The 22,355-nt window shown below is 45.7% G+C and overlaps 1 protein-coding gene across 2 annotated transcripts in view; it reads right to left on the reverse strand.

Annotated features, from left to right (window-relative positions):
* Nucleotides 1-22,355, reverse strand: part of TMEM255B (transmembrane protein 255B) — a 76,451-nt gene that overhangs the window by 2,437 nt on the left and 51,659 nt on the right. For both annotated transcript variants that reach the window (XR_015704821.1, XM_087758002.1), the window contains exons 5-8: nt 16,255-16,335; nt 12,248-12,333; nt 9,024-9,183; nt 3,462-3,605 (exon numbers count right to left, since the gene is read on the reverse strand). Coding sequence is in view for 1 of the 2 variants with exons in the window: in XM_087758002.1 (XP_087614128.1) it covers nt 3,462-3,605; nt 9,024-9,183; nt 12,248-12,333; nt 16,255-16,335 (471 nt within the window). In the remaining variant the exon portion in view is untranslated. The remainder of the gene's footprint in view (nt 1-3,461; nt 3,606-9,023; nt 9,184-12,247; nt 12,334-16,254; nt 16,336-22,355) is intronic.

Raw genomic sequence — 22,355 nt, forward strand, 5'->3', positions numbered from 1 at the left:
TTGCGCTAATGGAGCTTCAGTCCATGCAAGCGGGGGCAGCGCTTAGGCTAGGTGTGTTGCATGCCAGACTAGCCCAAGGTGGGATATGTTCCCAGGACGAGGAACTATGGCTGTGGATTTCCTCTGGTTGAGGTGAGGGTTCAAACTAGAGTTATTAGTTGGTACTTGGTTGCTAACTGCTTTACTTCATTAACTGGCATCAATTCACTTTTTTTTCCCCCTTAACTCCTAGCTGAAGAAGGTCTTGCTCCTTTTGTTGTACTGAACCACCATGTGTGTGACCTTGCCCCAACTGGGAGCAGGTGCAGGGCAATGTGAAATGCAGGGGCTTAGGAACAGGGTTCAGCCAAAGCTTCGGCAAGCCAAAGGGAACGCTGAGAAAAGAGGTGCGTTTTGGGGCTCTTATGTGGATCTTGCTCTACGTGGAAGCAAAAACACTGTGCCTTTTGAGATGCCCAAGGGCACCCTCTGCCAGCTGCTCCAGAAATATGTGCGAGTCTCATGTAGACCTTGGCCCACATCAGCCAGCCCTGTATGGATGTCTTGCGACCATTAGGCCATCTCAGATGCTATATCTTTAGGCAACTGAACTACACCCCTAGGATACAGGGTTCAGCCTCAGATTTTGATGTCTCAGTTGAAGGCTCAAGAACATAGATATTTAAGCGCACAGCATAGTGACATGTAGCAACCAAATTCCACCCCTAGTCAGTGGAAAGCCTTCAGGGTGTATTTGTAGCACTCACATCATATATCTTTAGCCTGAGATAATCTGTGTGTGGCTCTCCCTGTGGACTCTAAAGGGTAGAGCAGCTGAGGCAGAGTCTCCTACACCATGGACATTGAGCTAGAGCTCAAGTCAGTCGCCCACATGTAAGCGTCCAGCCCTTTTGGGATGCCATGGGATATCCCAGATATCCACACAGATGTGACACAGGGACTACAGGACCTGGATGCTCCCGGAGTGGCAGCAGGGGCCAGGTGGCTACCTGATCTCATTATCAGGCAGCACTAGATCCCTACATGCCAATAGCCCCTGTGTTTAGCCAGATGAATCCCAGTCCCAGGGCCTGTAGTTGCCTTAAGGCCGAGGACCAACTGAGCAGGGCTTGTGAAGGCTTGAATCCAGCAGCTGGGCACTGCCTAGAGCACTTAGATGCATCATGAAGACCTCCAGCCCCAAGGATTCAGCCCACAGCGCTCAAGTAACGGAAGTGGATGATGGTTAAGTTTCTGGTTGTTCCTAATCGGGCCTGCTTCTAACATTCACCATTGGTATCTTTGAGTAAGTTTATTACGATTTTTTTAACTCATACACTGATGCAGAAATTACTTCTCTCCAAACTACAACATAATGAGCTCATACATGCAGGAAGGCGGCTTGCTTTTTTTATTTTTTTCCCCCAGGAAGAGGATTAAGCGCTTTCCCTTTTGGAGACCGGTGCTTCTCGCTAACCTCTCCTGTTTTGGAGACAGCTGGTACTGTCTGCCTCTGACTGTTATGAAGGGGAGAGAAGACAAATGAGCATGCTTCTTAGAAAAAGTGGAAATCTAGGAAAAGAACTGTATTTATTTTGGAATGCAGTTAAGAATTTGGGGTAAATATGATGTATTTCTGTTCTTCAGTGGACACAGGACTGAACAGTTACAATTCATCCTCATGGCTACTTACATGCATCTTTTCAGCTTAATTGCTTTCTTTCATTTGTTTTTATCCCCTTCTCTCTCTACTCTTGGCTACGTGCTAATTGAACTCTGCAGAACAGCACAGCTTTTCAGCTAAAAGCAAACAAAAAGAGATGTTCTTTTTTTCCTCTCAACCCCATGGTCTCCAAAAGTGCCTGGCCCCATTTATGTTAATAAATAAGACGTGCCAAGGACTGTTCTCTGGCTGTGAAGCCAACTGGCACAGCACATACCACAGCCCTACAGCTGAACTCTTACCACCAAACCAGTGTGACTGTCTGTATGCACACTACCTACCAGGAACAGTCCATTGCCCTTGCCATCTTCTGACCCCTTCCTAAGCATTGTTGGGAGACTGTTAGGTGGTCTGGGCCAAACCCATACCAGGAGCACACTAACAATTCAGTGTGTGGATGACCATCATGTCCCAGTACTTGTGCCTGGCAGCTTATTGGCCCTGAACAGATGTAGCCCACGAGGCTGTGGGGAGCTGGTCCATGGCTAGTTCATGCTAAACATGCAGTGTTTTCAATTAAGAAGTATTGCAAAACTCGTGGTACTCACTGGTCTACCACTACACAGCCAAAGTATAACAAGCCATTGGATGGAACAAAACAGTCTTACTGTGCTTTAAAAAAAAATCTACAAACTCCTATGATTGCTCTAGGGTCTCAGTACATTCAGTTATTTACCAGCTCACCCTACGTTCTTCACCTCACTTTGGGGGAAAAAAAAAGCAAACACCATCCTCAGCACCACTCCCTGCATTTTCCAGGCCAGCTCTGACTGGACGCAGCACAGGCTTGGAGCACGACTTGCACCTCATCCTTCTGAAGGAGGCAAAGCAGTGCTGACTCAGCTGCACCTCTGGCAGCTTTCTCTCCTGCCTTCAGGCCAGCTGCCTCTGGTCGGTAAGGCTCACCAGCCTCCGCCAACTGCCCTAACAGCTCTGTACCTGTCTCCCAGTGGTGCCCTGTAGCAGATGTTTACAGGAAGTTAAAGAAAAAGGGCTCCATCTTTTGATGAGCCCCCATTTGTTCTTGTGGCAGGCAACCATTTGGGGACTTGCTGGGCTGCAAGTGACACCTGAATCCCTGTATTTAACAGCAGCTGATGTTCCTAACCCCTCATTTATACTCTTCCACAACATCCTGTGGCATTTGAATCTTCCCTGGTGTGTAAAAACACTTCCTATTTCTGGCTTACCTTGCCACCTAATAGCTTTACTGGGGCAACCAAAACTTTGTGTGATTAGAAGTTATCACTAATATCCATCCACAATCCTTTCCATATCACTCAGTTTCACGGACCTCTTATTTCCTCCCCTTTCTTGTCTCCTTTCCATCTGATGAGTCCTAATCTACTTATCTCTATATTAAGAGTCAGGTGGGCTATGGTGTGTAAACTTTTCTGCCAAATCCTGTGTGTATCAGATGCTTCCTTTGCTTCCCCAATGCCTCTGGTGCTGCTTTATCTTGCCCAACACGGGGGTTGTGTTCACCTTCATGACTACTGTAGTGCAGCTCTAATCCCACACTGGGACTCCCAGTCAGCAGGCAGAGTCCAAAGGACAACCAGAGACAGCCGGAGATCTGAGAACAGACCTGAGAACTAGGCCCAGACTAAGTCATCCAGGAGATGAGTCTGAGTTGGGATCCAACTTCTTTGCCTCGTTTCAAACCCCCAGGAGCCAAGATCTACCACTACAGAGTTTGTACTGAGTAGCAGCTTATGTTTTTCTGATGGAGTAAGAAGGGTGTCATTTTGTACTGTACCTGAAGAGGTAACGGGTAGGATGGGTATGTAGAAATAGTTGCTGCAGAAGGACAGAACCCAGCGTATGTCAGGATCTGCTGGGCAGGATTGTACAGGATCTGAGGAGGAGGTGCAGCACCGAAAGCAATTTGGGACAGAGGTACCTGTTGAGCACAGAAGACAACAATATATCAGCACAGCTCAGAGGGGGCCGGAGTGGGAACTGGTCGTAACACAAGCAACTAGGCAATTTAACAACTTGCTATTTTCCAACACAATACCGGTACTACAAAAAAACAAGGAGCAGACAGAATGAGAGGAGGGTGTATCTGGAGTGAATTTTCTGACCAGAAATACACAGCTATTTTAATCTTCCCTTGGAAAAAGACTGCTGGTGCTTCCCTAGCACCAGTTACAGAAGCACTGGCAGGACTCCAGACCCGAGACACGCTGAAGAGCACAGCATACAGCTTTGACCGCCTCTTCTTCAGCACGAAACACCCAGTCCTTCACAGTTTGCTGCAGACTCTTTCCAATAGCAACTACTTGATGCCCTCATGTCTTTGCTCTCTGCTTTCCTACACAGGGCTACAAAGATCTTCCTTTCCAGACCACTTGCTCTTCTTTCACAGCCCCCTCTCACTTGTGAAATGGAGGTTGCTGCTGGCTGTGCAATACCACCCCCCACGTGTATATCTCATTCCTACTGCATAAAATCCTTCATCATATCCCGTGGCTTTATTGGCATGTCCCTTAACTGCAAAGCGAGATGAGGTTTGCAGGAAGAAGTAGTAGCTTATATTAAACCAGCTAATATAACTGGGCGAGGAAAAAAAAAAGAGCAAAAGCTAAATGTGAAAGGGGGCTTGTGTTAAACACTAAAACCCCGTGCTATACAACCATTTGTGAAAGACAGTAGAGCTCTCTGAGATTTTCATGTCCCTCTGCTTTGCAAAATGAGACAAATCCAGTGGTTTCTTTTCTCCTTTGTTTTTATTAGCAGATTCCTCTACATGAGAGCATGGAATTTTCTTTTTACTGAAATAATAAAATATGGTGGTTGCCAGAAAAATGCTGAAAGCAGCAGCCAGGATTTTTTTGTTTTGGCATTTCTTTTCAGATTTATCAGTGAGAGACATAAACCACTGCATCCTCTGGAGATAGCGTGAGATCTCTCCATGATTGAGAAAGAGTTATATTAATTGTGTTTGTACATGGAAAACATCATCTAGGTCACTGATGTACCACATGAGGTTACCTGACAATCCAGGCCTTAGCTCTCTCGAGGAACTTAGCACCCCAAGAGCTGGCACAGAGAAAGGCTGGGGTCGAAAGCACAGAGCCTATTTCATGGGAGAAGGCAAGTCTCTCATCTTCAAGGTACCCTCCTCAAAACACCTCCTTTCTACCCGCCCTCCTGAGTGGATATGGTGGGGAGAAGTGGAGAGACACTGCCTTTCAGACAGCAGTAGTGAGAAGCAGCTAACGAGCCTGCCTCAGACCCAAGGTTTGGGGCCAGCGACACGGCTCACCCTGGCCATAGTCCTTCTGGCTATGGACGTAAATGCAGCAAGAAACACTTGTTTTGCCCAACATGAAACACAGATGTCTCTGTTCTGCATCTGTCACCAGCTTTCTGGTGTGCGTCCCTTTGGGTGCTGCTGTCCTTCTCCCAGGAACCTCTCTTAGTCCTCTTACGTTCTCTCCATCTGTAGCAGCAATGCTCTCCAATTGCTAAGGATGAATATCACAACAGTCCTAGAAGACAGTTTTGGGGAGTCATCCACCCCAAATCCACTGATCAAAGCACCTTGTTATCATGCTATCTGGTCTCAGCCTGGCGCCGCAATGATTCGCAGGTATTGAAGCTGGTTAGATGCTTCTATCAAGTATTCCAGTAATGACACCATGTTAAATTAGTCACATAAAATACAAGGGCAGGTGGAGACATTTTAAACTGAAACACCACCCAAGCCAGAGAGATAAGGAGCTGTGAACCAGCCAGGGAACGCTGCCAGTGCAATGCGGGCACCTCGGGTCAGGGAGCGTGGGGAAACCGGGCTGTGGCCGGAGGGGCTGTCTGGCCACCTCCAACCCGGCCACGCAAGCGGCTTGCTGGGCGGCTGCAGAGCAAGGCAGGACAGCTCGCTGATCTGACACAGAGCTGCCAAAGCATTTATTCCTGAGGTACGACTACTTTTAACATCAGGCTGCACCTTTAGTTGCACGAGTGCTAAGACATGAACACATGGCAAGTAGCTCAGTAATTAGGGGTTCATTTTGGTTTTGTTTTTAGAGCAGGGTGAGGGAAGAGGAGAGGAGAGGAGAGAAGGGAATGATATTTAATCTGTTCAGATTCCCTTGAGGACTCCAAGAAGGAGACTAATTGGAAAAAAAAAAAAAAAGCTAGCAGCCCCACCAGGACCATCAGTAGTTCTGATTAATGCAACCCTAAACAGAGGGCAGGCAGATTCCTTCGCAAGGTGTGTCAGGAAAACATCTACAAGTCATCAGATGAATACCAGGGCATGGAAGGGAGTTTCTAGATTAACTCTTAGGACCAGCAAGTGAAGTTTTCCATGCATTTCTTTACCTTTTTCTTCTGTAAGAAATAATCATGGTGTTTTACCATTTTGGATACTCCAAGTACATACTTCTATTTACATTATATCTCAATCTACTTTTTGTTAAAGGTGATTTTAAGGCAACTGCCTAGCTGGCATCCTATATCCAAGCACACTGTAGATCTGAAAAGGAGGGCACCGTGGCAGCTCCACTGCAGCTCCCCCAGCACCCAGCAGATCACAGAGGATGGCCCCTTGGGTGACACAGGAGCCACTGAGAGCTGACGCCTTGGGGGTCAGGAGAGGATGAAATGTTTCCCACTGAGCCAGCACAGCCCTCTGGCAGGCAGCAAAACCACGGGGAGCATGCCAGGGTCTGCAGGGAATTTGTCACAAGAAAGAAAACCCGCAACAACCAACACAACACCACTTTTTTTTTTTTTCTGTCCAGGAAATGTGATGGGTTTAGAGGCAACGGCGCTGTTTTGCAAACTCTCCCCTTTGTAACATGTTTTGGCTGCCAGCGTTCCCCAGAGATAAACATGATGTTTTTTGTTTGACTAGTCAGCCTGGCCCTGTGTTTTCTGGAAGTCAACCTCGGAGCAGTGCCCTGAGGCGTTTCAGTGGGCTTTGCAGCTCTCCCTGCAAAATGCCAGTGAGCATTTCTGTGGGAAGGTGATGTCCTGAAAGAAAGAAAATTGTTCTCCCACACATTTTGAAGGGTTTTTTTTCTTATTTCAGTCCCATGCCCCTTTCTCTCCCTCTTCTGCTTGATGCTTTCTTGGCCCCTGTCTTCCCCCAAGAGTTACTCCTTTCGTAACGAAAGCAAGCAGCAGATTAGCAGACCAGCTCTGGTACGTCACTCAAAAGGACCCTGAAAAAGCACAGGCAGGAGCAAGGAGCGGTCATTGCATTTTGGATTGCTGCTATAGTAACACTTTCACAAGCATAGCATGGCTACTGTGCTGAGGTAACTGAGACAAACTCATCTTTCCCTTAAGCTAGCTCTGCTCCCACTGCAGAGGAGACATTAAACAGCTTATTCAGATCAGGTTTTTAGCTGGAGCCCCGACAGACTTGCTCCAGCTAAGCCTGGGGGGGAAGCTGCACGTCCGCTGCTGCTGCTATTTCCTTGCACGGCCTTATGCTGCTCAGTCAGAGGACCCAGAACCTGACCCAGGCTCTGCCTCCCAGCGAGAGAATGTGCCAGGTCATGGAGACCCCAGTTCTCCCAGGAACGTCTCCTCGGCTTGGCATCCCTCGTGAGCAGTGCAGCGATGGCCCCCATGCAGCACAGAAGTGAGCCTGGGCTGGAGCTCGCCCTGCTATGAAGCATCAGCCCAAATCCCACGTAAGCCTCAGTTTGTGCGAGACAGATTAAGTGGACTCAGGCTGGCTCTCTGCACCCTTCCCCATCGCAGGGGAGCACTAGCAACTCCCACAGCTGCCCTTGGTGGAGGCACTCGCACCCATCTGCTAGGCAGGGGAAAATACTTAGCAGCACTGGAAATCTGCAGTGCTCTACCAAGGACTTACTGTAGATGATGCCTGCCTTCCCCTCCTCATGTAGCTGCTCTTCCCCTCGTTTACCACTGTGGTTGTTTCTGCTCCCCTTCTGCCATTGCTCCTCTCACAGGGAGGGTATGAATTAAGCTGGGAAAGCTGTTTCAATTCCCTCCTATCAGGCAGCCGCAACTCTTTACTGGCTGGCTGCCATTTGTTATCAACTCTTTGCAAAAGTCCTCTCACATAAAGGACAGCTCAGCTGCACATTTCTTACATGTGAAGGCTCAGTGTGCTTGTTTGCCTTAAGCTAGAGAGAGGAATATTTCCAGCAAACATTTTGCAACTCTTAACAAGGTGAATTTCAAATAATTCATATGGCCCTGCTCTGTCACATGGTTTTAAGCACCCGGCACACGTTGTAGATAGCCTGGACATGCTTGCTAAGGGATGCTGGATGGTCAGAGCAGGGCCTGGATGGCCTCCAGTCTGACTGGGTCCTTGGCTCACTGGCTGCTAGCTCTGAGCAGCCCCTTTCCTCCAGTTGGCCCCCCAGGTGTACATCCCACCCACCTCTCTTGCTTCCTCTTCCCTGCTCCATCCCTCTCTTCTTTCCTTTCACCTGTCTTTCTATTTATTTTTCTCCTCCGGAATAGTCACCAGAAACATCATGGACCTAAGACGACCCATGCTGCTATCACACCTCCCTTCGGCTCCTGCATTTCACCTCCATCCCCCCGCCTCTGCCCATTTAGTTTGGAAGCTCTTTGGGCCAGGACCATCTATTCTTCTGAGTGCCTAGTAAATCATGAGCCACTTGGTTGGTCTTTAGGCGCTGCTTTAGCAAACGTGACCACGGACAGTGATAATCCCAGGAACAGCTACTTCACCCTTTTAACATGTCAGAAAAGCTAGGCAGATGAGGCACTCTATTACAGAATACCTTCCAGCACACAGCCTCTTCTGAGTGCCGTAGTGCACATCAGCACAACATGGTGGTGTGGCACAGGGAGCAGTTAGAGGGTGCCATTCCTTAGTGAGACAAAAGAGAAGGTTAATGTGACCTGAATACAACTGTTTAAATAAAAACTTGACTGGTACTTCAGAGTTAATCCCCATTCTTGGGAAAAGAACTACATACGGTTAAACAGTCACAGCTAGGACTTGAGTTTTACATGTTAGCCACAAACCAGCATCCTTGAACTCTGTGCTGGCCCACATGTTGAATGCTGAATTAGAAGGAAAGAAAGATGCCACTAAGTGAATCCCCAGCATCTGTTCACACAGACGCCTGTTTTTTCCCTTCCATTCATGTATTTGACCAGGCTTGACCTACTTAGCTGTGAGCAGCTGGCAACCGCTTAGCCTAAAGATACGACTCCAGACTCCCAGATCACACAGGAAACACGTTTAAAGTGCCTCTTTCATACACTTATGCTTCCCTGGTTTTAACCCATTTCATAATGTCAACAAGCACAGAAGTCCTCACATAAGGCAAAAGACTGTGAGCCTTACCATGTCTTTAAATGCCCCAAGAATGGCTGCCGTAATAATCCCCAGAAACAACCCGATGATGTTGAGGACTGTGGAGGACCACAGCAGCCTATACAGGTGAACCACGTCCTGACAGCTGCTCACGCCGAGAAATTCGTAGTAGCTGGAGGACTGCTCTGAACTGAAAGGGAATGTAGACAACGTCACTGTGGTGGGAATGGTTTTGCGCATAATACAGAGCACCAGAGGATCTGAATCCCTCCTGCTTACTTTCCTCTTTGGCAAAGCACTTCATTCATGCTCCCACCAAACACTGCTCAGACGAACTGGAGAAAGCTCTACGGTAGACAAAAATTGGCTCTGCTAATGCCAGCATTAAACATGTAGTCCAACTAATACCAACCCCAGTTTGGCTGATCGGTGTTGTGCACCAGCAGGGACTTTTTTTGTTTTTGCTCGGGGCCTCCAAATACAGGCATAGTCCTGGCATATGGATGCGGCCCTTGTCATTTAGCTACCAGCTAAAGCATGCTTAGCATTGCTTTTTTCCCAGCTCACCTGGAAATCTCCAGGCATCTCTGAAACTGGGGAAGGCAAGTTGCTTAAGCGTTAATTCAACCATAGGAAGGGAGATTTTGCCAGCTGGCTACATTTGTTTATGGTGTCTGCGGTTCCAAATTAACAGATGCAACACAGTACAGCATAGAGATGTGCCTTTACACTATGGATTGTACTATCCAGAAATCTTTGTTTGTTCTTATTTCTACACTGCACTGGCTATTGTAAATCAGGCATGTTGTGAAGTTAATCCTCATTGTCTTGCTGAAAGTCAGAAATATCCTACTGCAAAATTTGAAACCACAGTTTCCTGCAGTTCTTTCCAGTACCTGCCTTAATGCTAGCCCACTAATGAGCTCCTAGAGCAGCTATTTGAGTTGGAAACATTTTTTAAATGCCAAGTCTGTTTTTGCACTGTTAGGAAACTGCCATCACATTATGGTGGAAACCAGAAGTGAGCAGTTTATGGTTACTCTTCTGTTCCTCCATCCCCAGTGCAGGGGGCAGCAGTGGATATATATGGTCGTTAGGGAAAGCTCTGCAGATGAAGGTAGCAGCATGGAGAAACCCACAACATTTCTGGGAATAACCAAGCCAAGTGCAGTAATTCCTGGAAATGTCCAATCATTTGTTGTTGGGCATGGTTCTGGCATTGCGGATCTGCTCCTGTTGAGTTCACTTGGGCCCTATCATGAGCCCAGACGTTGCTTAACTAAATAAACCTATAGCTTCAGCTGCCATGAGGCTGAGAAAATCTGACTTGCAATCCTGCCTGCATATCGGTCTATTGCACGGCTGACACCAAGTCACTTCGTGTGACTGTGTCTCCTCCTACTTCTTTCTAGCCATCCTATCAACTGGAGTTGCCAAGTCTGTAGAGCAGCAAGACTGCTTCTTTACTCTGGATTTGTCCACGGCAGTGCCATAAGATCTTGCTGTCCACTGTGGATTGCTGACAATGGCAGAACACACATGTTTAATTATATCATTGAATGCTGTCACAGCAGTGATCAGTCCCAGGTGTTTCAGACAAACCCAGTGTCTCAGAAAAATGGCACTGAGGATCTCCGTCTAGAGGGGGAGTATTCATGCTCTCTCCTTGTTGTTACCTTATGCTTTAAGCAGCAGAGTTTCAGTCGCTTTATTTGATAACTCTGAATGCTTTCACCTCTTTAAAACCCCTGTTCTTATCTGTATTGGGTTGGGCTGTTTGATTCAGTGTTAATGTGCACCAGTTAGTTATGTACCATGGAAGAAAGCATTCTCAGTGTAAACATACTGCATTGCAACTATGATGTTCCATCATGTGTCTATCATAGAAAAGGTACCAAAGTCGTGCATACTCTACCTTTCCCATGTCATTTGTTTTGTATACCTCCATCATGTCCAGATTTAACACTTCTTACACAAGCAAAAAACTCTTAACATTCATAGGGGATTTTAATCCATTCCATAGACCTGCACTCACTTTGTGTCTCTTGTGTGCATGAGAAATACGTATGCATAAGTGACTTCCCTCTAGTCCCAAATTTCATTTTGCTTCTCTAGTTGAGTCAGGATTCAGGCAAGAGCTACTCTTTTATGCAGAAGCCTTGTGCAGAAGCCTCACTGGGCCTGCCTCATTCCCCTACACCTAAAATGTTCATGTCTGGCTAGCCATGGCTTACAGAGGACTGGGGTTATACAGGGCTGCTAGCATGTGAAAAGGAGGCAAAACCAAAATAAAACAGGAGATGTAGGAAGAAAGAAAGATGAGAAATACATAGAGGGAAAGAAAGAAGAGTGACTGTGGGTGAACTGTAGAGGGTTGCAGAGGTTGCAAGAGAGTGCGTGGTCAGATGACACTGAGGTGTGCAGAGGGTGAGTCAGGCAGAAGATCTGCTCTGGGAAATTCTCCCCAGTTTCTTGTATGTGGCAAGACATGATGCTGCTTGCAGGTGAAATCTCTTATGTGCAAGGTGGCCAGTCAGTTGTGCGAGTTTATTTCATCTGTCTTCCACATTATAAACCCTTGGACTTTGCTGTGATGTAGTTTTCCTAACCACCTTTTTTACTCCTGTTAAATCGCTGCATGGCAACCCTGTGCTAACCTTCAGCTGATCTTCGTAAGCATATCCAGACATTTCCTCTCTTACTTTCTGACATCTTGTGCTTTGGAAATGACGAAGTCAAATGGACAGCTTCAGAAAACACTCACAAGACCCTCTGTATCTATCCTATGGCAATTTAGCAAAATCCTACAGAGGCTGTTGCTAACAAAAGAGCTCTGCATATGCCTACAACATGATCTCTGCTCATGGACAGCTATGTTCCTATTCATTTTGTTTCCCCCAGTTTGGTAGGAAAAAAAAAAAAGGATTCATTAAATCTAATGGGAAAATTGCATTGCAAGATCAACAGTAAATCTTGACAGGGCTATGACTGAGTGGTCAATTTTGATCGCACAGCAAAGAGCTTATGGACATATTTAAAGAAAAAGAAACTGAAATAATGCCAAAGCTAACACGCAACCCCTGACCTCTTCTCTGCTGGCATCAGGACTTGAGTCGCAGAGGAAGTGGATTGCTCAGGATACAAGCCCCTTGTGGTGCCTCTCCAGGCCGAAGGGCAACCACCCCCATTATTTAAGAGGACAGACAAACACCCAAGGCTTTCTCAGAGGCCATTGACTGCACACAGGTACTTACTTCTCACAGTTGTACAGGTCACAGCAATAGCACGTGTTACTCTTTACTTTCAGCTGGCACTTGCTGTTTAAGGTATAACATGTCACCTGCCAAAAAAGAAGAGACTGACTTTTATTCCCAGTGTTTCAGTGTTGTGTGAATCATCCTACTGACCACAAAGAAGCAGCTACTGCAGTGTCGGGTTTTATTACCTGTTGTGCAGAAGGATCCTGAGATTCCAAAATCCACGACTGCAGGGCAGAAAGACATCCCCGAGCTCCCAGGAGTTTTATTCAGGACATCAGCCCCCGAGTCTCCGGGCATTTGTACTATCAAGCCCAGAGCCCCCAGCACCGACCTGCAGCCAGGGCTGCCAGAGTTTTCAAGCACTTTGCTGCACTGCCTGGTGCTATTTGGTGAGACCCAGATTCTGCAGCTGCGAGATGCAGATCCCTACAGCTGCGATGGAGGGACCATGGGTCCTAAGAGATACACCACAGCAAGTCACTGAAGTGGATAAGAATACCAGTCCATTATAGTGGGGAAATGGGCAAAGAAGCCAATTTATCTGAACAGCTGCCAATAAATGGGAGCTCCCTCCTTTCATTAACACCCTCCTAAAGAAGGAAATAATCAGGAACAACAACAAGAACAATCTCCAAACCCACAAACAAAACCACTGAGAACCGATCCAAGCACTCCAGCAAATAAGTACCATTTACTGCAGGCTCTTGAATAGAAAACTGAAAAGGTTTATTTGTGTAAGCGGCAATTGCAGGGATGGACAGATGTTAGAACAATAAAGCTAGGCACACGTAAGCCACTCTCCATCCAGACAAGAAATCATTTTAATGACTCCTTAAATGTGGTAAGCATTAATCACTTCTATTTGGCACTACAGACCAATTGAAATATTTTATATGTAAGGTTTTTTTTTCCTGAGATTTTTAGCTTATTAACTTTGAAATCCTGGAGAACTGTCAGGTTTTAAAAGCTAGCAGGTCAGAAAATACATGCTTTCTATAGTTTTTATTTTGATAGAAAAAATGTACTGTAACCACTGAGAAGTATTTTGTTCACCAAATGCAAATAAAATGCATTATTGAATGGAAAATTCCTCATAATGAAAAAGTAGAAGGAGCATGCTTAGGAATACATGCCTGCTTTTGAAAAGCTTCTCTCAGACAGTTCTGCTTAGCCATGAATGTGTTAGTCTGTGGGATAGTCTCCACAGGAGATGTTAAACCAGATGTTTCTCAGCTCCCGAGTTCTGGATCTGTGCATCCTTTTTAGTGTGAAAACTGCCACTGCTGATGAGTCTGTACTCCTCACGTGTTTGTTCCCAGCAAAAAGGAAAGCCTTAAACACACACACTCAGCACCAGAGAAAGTTAATCTTGCAGCTGGTCTCAGACTTGGCACACTTGTCCTTCGCAGGATTTGCTTGAGCAGTGGAAGCTGGGTGACAAAGCTAAAGTTAAAAGGAAGTTAAAACGATGCCTTGGGATTGCTTTGCTGCCCAGGACAAGGCTGTACCTGTGGTTAGTGTCTCATACAAATCAGCTCTCCTAACCCAAAATGGAAGTTAGGTTATAAAAGGAGGGTCTCAGTCTAGGTTGCAATCTGGAAATGGAGCTCACAGCTTGATACAGACACATCCCACTTATCACAAGAATACCTCACCCTGAGACAGGACCTCATTTCATCAAACTTGTTCTGTTGTGTCTGAACTTACTGGAATTTCACATAAGGGCTTTGTTGGCCTGACGCCACATTCAGCTGCAGCTGCCCTCAGCCTGAGCTGCAATTTATTGCAGAAGAGGAGCACACTACCATCAACAACTGCATCGGCTTAATCAAGATCCAGCTCAGGAGTGACTGAAACATCACACCTGGCTACTTCTCAAGGCAGTTTGAAAACCGACCCTGGAGCAGAGTGTGCCAATGCATCCACTACCACAGCCATTTTGTTGGGATGCCTTAGTGCTTTTGCACTGTGTGGAACTTTGATTTTGACCTCCTGTGTGCAGTCAAAATGGCCTAGAACCTGCATAATTAAAATACCCTTTTCCCATTACACATGCATGATTGGGATCAGAGGGCTTCATAAGATGGAGTGGGCTGCTAAAAAGGGGATTTGTTCTGATGCATGGCTTTGGGGACCACTTCTGATAGGAAATAAAAGTAGTTTTCCCCTCTCCAAGCATCAGTAAGGCCAGTTTGCCCCTTTTTACTGTAGATGGCTAGAAGTACAAAAGAGGGAGATCAGCAAGATCTTAAACGTTTTTAGCTGCTTTTAGGCTACAAGACGCATTATATTATTGGCCAAGGGAGTTACTGTAGTTGTCTATTTTTATCACTGCATTTTTAAGACATGCAAAGAGCAAGACACTCCTTTTTAGGAGAACAGTGAATAAACCAAAATAAACAAGTTACTGTGTGGTGTGAGCAAGGGTGATGGAAACAGGCCATTTGTGGGTATTCTGCATGTCAAGACCTATTATTTCATTTCAGTGACCAGACATTCAGCTTTTTCATGTTCTGGCTGTTTGTGCCTGTCTATCCCCTCAGCACCAATTGAAGAGATGTTCTCACCTCATGGGAATTGCAAGAAAATCAAATTCGTTCTGCTTTGAGCAAAGAGAAGAACTGAAACAGGCAAATTACATGAGCTGGAGACAACTCACAGGCTGGAGATGGCAATCAAAAGGAAATTTGCACACAGTAAACAATCTGCCTTCCTAGTTAGGTGTTCGCCTGGCACGCACAGCATGGCCCCTGCTCACTAGCTGGCTAACTTTGGAAAAGCAAAAGCCAAGTTCAAATGCCACGGATCATTAACTCTGAACTAGCACATGCTGACTCTACATCAGTGGACAACTAGACAAGAATGTTATTACAAACTAACTACACTTTTAAAAGATATGGGGGTTTTGCCAGAGAGAAGAGCTCTGGGTGGCCCAACTTTAGACATTCCCAGAATCTGCAGAGCTGGGGAAACCTGTCTGGCCAGGAGCCCGAGGTCACCTGCAGGGAGCTGTGGTCAGTGTGACACCAGCTACACGCTTACTACAGGAATCAGAAGCATTTCTCGGGCCATGTCTGCGTCTGAGTGTGCATGCACACTTTAGAAGAGGATGGATTAAAACTTATAGCAAAGGGTGCTGTCACAGATCATAAGTTTGTCTGGGTAGGTCTTTAGGCAAGGAGGTCAGTGAAATATTTTTGTCATACATTTTCTGGAATCAACAATGGTTGCAACAATGTGCCAAGATTTAAGCAGTATTAGCCACTTAACCTGGTAATATACTTTGCTAAGCCATCTAGACTTATTAACACTAACATTCCCCATACACTTTTTCTTACCCATGGGAGGAATGGTGATGAAGGACATCTGGCTTCTTGTAAGTTATACCACTGTTTAGCTGTTTTCAATCCTGTTCTGCTTGATTTTCTTTTCACTCTCACTGATTTACCACGATAATAAAATGAAAAATAGGAAAAGAAACTAAATCTGGACTTCTCAGGAGGCTAGCCATTTGGGTACGGGCACTTTTTTGACCATGTTAATGTCATTGAGATAATAAAAAAGCTGCATTCAAACCACTGACATTCTTGGCCTGTGCTGGATAAATACAGAGAAGATTTCTGGACAATGCAAATGGATTCATTTAGATATTTCCTATTCCACTTGAAGTCTACAAAAACCTCCTTAGAGAAAGATGCCAATGTGACAAATACATTCCAGGCAGCTATTATACAGTATAGATGGACTAGGAATCATTCCAGTCCCAGAGTAATGTACTGGATAGAAACACTGATGATAGCTCAAAACCTCACTGGTTGCAATGACTGGCAATCATCAGAGGTTTGGACAAGTGGGGAGTCACTTGTGGGAGAAAAAACAGCAGAGTTTCTATCATCAACCCGTGACCTACATGCACAGAAATGCTCTCAAACACCTGCCTCCCTCCTCCCCAGCCCCTCAAAGCACAGCAGAGACACACGTGATGAGGTGAATTTGTTTACCTCTGTCTGGTAGGCATCATACAGGAATCCTATACCACTTGAATAAAACTGGCACCTTTTGTTATACAAAGGTCTGGGTTCCTGTAAAGAGAAAAAGAGCCAAAAAAGTACTCAGTCTGGAGGAAGTGTGAAGGCACCATGTCCCATGTCCCCATGCCAGATGCTTACAGCTCTGTGGAGCTGAAGCCGATGCAGACACTTGGGTAATCAGCTCACTCCCCCCCCATTGGCTTTCTTTCCAGAATAGCTCTCCTCAGGGTTACATTTTCCTTCCTTGCTCTGCCACTAAGCTATGCGAGTATCGTTTATTTTTCTCTGTACCAGTCACCTCTTTTAAGAAGACATCACCCCTGGCATTTAACCACTTCCTTCCTTGATGTGAAATAGTACTGCTCTATGAGAATGGTCCAGTCGCTCTTTTTCCTGGCACAGTTTCTTACCTAGCAGAAAGAATTACTTTGCTATTTGTCTTCAAGATATGGGACTTTCTTTTTAAAGGATTTCAACAATGTCCATAGTGAAAACAAAGTAAAATAGCTAATACTTTAAGCATTTCACTTACTACACACACTTCAAACCCCAAAAGCAAAACAAAGAATAATGAAGAAATGAAGGCATAAAGGGGAAGTAATTTTGACAAAGTTTGGTTTTGCCTTATTTTCCATTTACGCTTATTGCAAAAGATGCATTCATTGCTCATATTTCATATTTTGCTTGTAACAGTTCCCACAAGTTGATATAAAGGAAGAACACAATGAAATATCCTTGGCCAGGTGGAAGACGTGTGTTTCCAAACCTGGCGAATGGCACTTTAAAGCTAGAGAGTGCACACCTCAGCCAGTTTCAGGACTAGACCATATTTGCCTAGGGAGGATTTGATGACGGAAGGGTCCTCTGTGATCAAATGTCTAGCCATAAGCAAACTGGGGGAATGACTTATGTTGACAAAAAAAGTCATTTTGAACTTGCTGTCACTTATCTAGTCCTAGGTCATGATCTGTGCCTTCAAAAGCACTCAGGTGCTCTCCAGTATGTTAGTCAGACTACTTCCAAGAGAGAAGCTCGAAACCCACTATGTGCCATCCCCCCTTTGCATGCTAACTTACAAGCAAAGGACTACTTAAGTTGTTAGCAGAAATCTGTGCTGATTAACTTTCACTACATTTTAAAGCTTTATGACCCATCCAGGAACAACCCAGAAATTGCAGAAAGATCTGTGCTACTTAAGATCACTTCTGAGTATTCTATGCTTGTTGGATAATGAAGTGTGAACTGTGTAAATCTGCTGACCCAAAATACATAATCAGTAAAAATGCAGAGCTAGGCAGGAATGCAGACAGGTCAATGAATAAAGCTCATCCATCAGTTTGTTTGCCTTTCTGATTACTCTGGCAAACCCAAGGAAGTTTGGGCACCAACTCCCAAGGGTTAGGGAAACATTAGCTTCATGCATCCAAAAATATTTATTTATATCACACAAGCGTAAGAAAAAATGCTTCAGTAACTCTTTTTCTCTAGAGTAAAAGCAAATACCACACAAACAGCATGCAACGTCTTGAACTAGGACAACATTCTTCCATAGGCCTGGGAAAGCATTAGCCTTTAGCCATGACTTCCAGGGACAGATCTAGTTGGGAGGACTAACAGGATTGTAGTTTCTCTGCTAGCACAGCAAGCACAGGATCAGCCAAAGGCTGTGCTGCCCTTCTTTCCTAGAGTATCATACTCCAACCCTGATTTCATCTGTTGCATGGCGATGAAATGAGAGAGAAGGGGAGTGAGCAGCAGAAATGGCTTTTTCTACCATGAGGAACAAATCCATGAAAAACTGCTGTCCATCATATTCACAACAATAACAAGTTTCAGTTCGATCCTGGAAGATCCTGCAAGGGGGTGATGGTCAAGGGCATGGAGCCCAAGTGGCATTCTCAATCCTGCTGGTGAGGAGAAATGGCTTGACGAGGGCTGGATGGATCCAGCAGGTCAACAACTGGCTGTGCATCGCTGTCGGTAACAGGAATTTGGCTTTTATGACCATGAGAGCATCTTTCACGATCAAGGACTTCTTAGAAAAGATGGGATTCACCTGACTAATCAGGGCAAAAACATTTTTGCCTACAGTCTAGTCAACTGGTGATGAGAGCTTTAAATTAGGAGCAATAGGGGAGGGAGATGAGGACCAACAATCAAATGAGGAAGTAGTGGACCGATGGGACAAGTGAAGTGAACAACATGATGTGGACAAGAGAAATCTCATAATCAACATAACAGGGCTAAATGGGGCCCACTTCAAGTGTATGCACATGAATAAGGAAGCACCCATAGGACAGCACAAGGAAAGCTCTCATCCCTTCCTGGGAAGCTTAGCAATCTTTGAAGCGTCTGTACACTAACACACACAGCACGGAGAACAAACAGTTTGAAGTTTGTGTGCAGTCACAGGGCAATGATCTCACTGGGATCGCAGAGACATGGTAAGATAGCTCACAGGACTGGAGTGCTGCCATGGATGGATACAGGCTTTTTAGGAAGGACATGCACAATGGCGGAAAGGGGAGTTGCTTTTTATGAGAGAAAGCAGCAAGAATGCATGGAGCTCTGCCAAGGGACAGATGAGGAGCCAGCTGAGAGCTTATATGTCATTATTAGAGGCCAGACCAAGATGGGCAACAGTGTGGTGGGTGTCTGCTATAGACTGCCTGATCAGGAAAAAGTAGATGAGGCTTCTTCAGACAACTGGAAGAAGTCTTGCACTCACAGGCCCAGATGCTCATGGAGTACTTTAACTACTTTACTACTTCAAAGTAGTAAAGGACTTTTACCCCAATACCTGCGGGAAGCACAATGTATCTGCTGGAGGGACAACACAGCAAGGCACAAGTAATCCAGAAGGGTTCTGGAGTGCATTAACAACAACTTCCTAACATGGGTAACTAAGGAGCTGACAAGGAAAGGAGCTCTGCTGGATGTCATACTTAGCAACAAGGAAGGATTGGTCAGTGATGTGAAGGTCAGGGGCACCCTTACCCCTGCTAATGAGATGGTGGAGTTCAGGATCTGGAGAGGAGAGAGCAGGGAAAAAAGCAGGATCCCAACCCTGGACTTCTGGAAAGGAGACTTTGGCCTATTCAGGGATGTGCTTGGAAGAATCCCCTGGGATAGTCTTGGAAAGCACTGGAGTCCAGGAGAGCTGGTTGATATTCAAGGATCGCCTCCTCCAAGCTTAAGAACAGTTCATCCCAACAAGCAGGAAATCAAGCAAAGGCAGCAGGAGGCCTGCACGAATGAACAAGGAGTTTCTGATACAAATCAGACATCCAAAGGAAGTGTACAAGAAGTGCAGCCAGGGGCAAGTCACCAGGGAGGAAAACAGAGAAATTATATGAGCATGGAGGGATGGGATTAGGAAAGCCAAAGCCCACCTGAAGTTCAATTCAGTGAGGGCTGTGAAGGGCAACAGCCTGTGAAGGGCACCTGTGAAGGTGTATTAGCAGCAAAAGTGAGATTAGGAAAAAAATGGGCACGCTACTGAATGAGGCAGGCGACCTGGTGACAAAATACATGGTAAAGGCCAAACTACTCAATGCCTTCTTTGCCTTGGTCTTCAACGGAGACCAGTAGGAAAATCTGGGGCAAGAAAAATTTACCCTTGCTGAAGGAGGATCAGGTTAGGGACCATTTAAACAGACGGGAGATACACAAGTCCATGGGACCTGATGGGGTCCACCCATGAGTACTGAGGAGGCTCAATGTTGTCAATGCAAAGCCGGTCTCAGTTATCTTTGAAAGGTCATGGTGTTCAGGGAAGATTTCTGAGGACTTGAAGAAAGCAAATGTCACTCTTCAAGAATGGCAAGAAAGAGAATCCAGGGAACTACACACTGGTGGGAAGGTGATGGAGCAATTAATCTTGGAAACCATTTACAAACATCTCAAGGACAGGAAGGTGATTGAGAGTAGTCAACATGGATTTACAAAGGGAGAATCATGTCTGACCAACCTGTTAGCCTTCTACAAGGATGTGACTGGCTTGGTGGATGAATGGAGCTTCTCACTCATCTGCTTCTGGACGTTGTTTATCTTCACCTCAGTAAGGCCTCTGGCAGTCTCTCATAACATTCTCACAGACAAGCTGATGAAGTACAGGCTAAATAAATGAACAGTGAGGTGGACTGAAACCTGCAGAACTGCTGGTATCATGGTGTTGTGATCAGTGACATGAAGTCCAGCTGGAGGCCACTCAATAGTGGTGTACTATTACACCTCTATTATTATTAATAGAGGTCAATACTGGGGACAATGTTGTGTAACACCTTCATTACTGAACCAAGTGATGCGTAGACTGCACCCTCTGCAAGCTTGTAGATGATACAAAACTGGGACGAGTGGCTCAAACACCAGAGGATTGCGCTATCGTTCAGAGGGACCCGGGCTGGAGAAACGACCCACAGAAACCTCAAGAAGTTCAGCACAGGGAAATGCCAAATCCCGCACCTGGGGAGGAATAATCCCATGCACCAGAAAAGGCTGGGTATGACCGGCTGGAAAGCAGCTTTACAGAGAAGGACCTGGGGGTCTTGGTGGGCAGCAGGTTAAACATGAGCCAGCAATGCGCCCTTGTGACAAAAAAGGCCAGCAGTATCCTTGTCTGCATTAGGAAGAGCATCACCAGCAGGTCCAGGGAGGTGATCCTTCCTCTGCTCAGCACTGGAGAGACGTCTGGAGCGCTGGGTCCAGTGCTGGGCTCCCCAGTATGAGAGAGACATGAACATACTAGGGTGAGTGCAGAAAAGGACCATGAAGACAATTAACAGACTGAAGCATCTGTCATAAGAGAAGAAGCTGAGAGAGCTGGGACTGTTCAGCCTAGTGAAGAGAAGGCTCAGGTGTACCTTATCAATGTGTAGCAATACCTGATGGGGGAAGTAAAGAAGATGAGGGAATTAAAGAAGATAGAGACAGACGCTTCTCAGTGGTGCTGAGGAAAAGGACAAGAGGCAACAGGCACAAACTGAAATACAAGAAATTTCGTTCAAACATAAGAAGAAACTTTTTTACTCTATGGATGATTAAACACTGGAATAGGTTTCCCAGAGTGGTTGTGGAGTCTCCATCCTTGGAGATACCCAAAGCCCAACTGGACACAGCTCTGAGCAACCTGCTCTAGTTGGCACTGCTCTGAGCAGGGGGCGTTGGATTAGACAATCTCCAGAGGTGCCGCCCAGCCTCAGCAACTCTGATTTTGTGAAGAGGGTCAGAGCCTATCTCAGGATATGAGCACACTAACAAGTTCTCTCAAAGTACCATAGGTTGTGAATTTAGCAAATACACCTTAGCACCTGGAGAGAGATGGTCCCTGGCCTTACCTTCGGGGCATGCATGCCCTTACTACAGGTTGCTGATGAGTGACACCACCACATCACACATGAGGCTGTGTCTGGCCCTGAATGCTAATCCTCCCCTCAAACAACTCTGGGTCTTGTTAAAGGCAGTGAGAGAGCTGTCCAATCTGCCTCCATCAAGTACAGGAAGACCCTCACCTTGACCCTGATCTCTTGGCTCAAACAGCTTTCCTACCCTTTACAGCTCCTTCCTCTTAAAAACCAAATTGGTCCTTTTATTGGTCTGGTCTTTTAGCACAAGCGCAGTGCTGTTCCCTGCGGAGAGAGGCGATTGATTAATCCATACCCGCTATTATCGCTTCATATTGCTGTGCAGCAAAAAGGTCAGAGCTGCGACATGGAAGTGACCACTGTGAATACAGTTAATACATCTGCATGCACAATCATGGCAAATGACTACTTTCCTTCATGCACCTAATTTTGAAAAGCAAGCCTGCTGCACTAGTAAAGCCAGCTTTCTGCATTCAGTCTGTTCTTCTAAACGCATTTGTATGTGCAATCAGTCTAGTGACTCCAAATCAAAATAAATGAGTGATGATCGAGTGCATAAAAATAACAAAGATTAGATAATATTGACTTTATCCAAACACCCACAGAACTCAACACCTAAAGCATGCAGCTTTTAAGTAGAGGTACACCGGGGATGCTGAAAAGTTGCATTGGTAAAAGCTTCTATTTGAATTAGATTTTCATGCCATA

This window comes from Nipponia nippon, unplaced genomic scaffold (assembly GCF_047370975.1).
Source record: "Nipponia nippon isolate SJK-2023a ecotype South Korea unplaced genomic scaffold, ASM4737097v1 scaffold_2, whole genome shotgun sequence".
NCBI lineage: Eukaryota > Metazoa > Chordata > Aves > Pelecaniformes > Threskiornithidae > Nipponia > Nipponia nippon.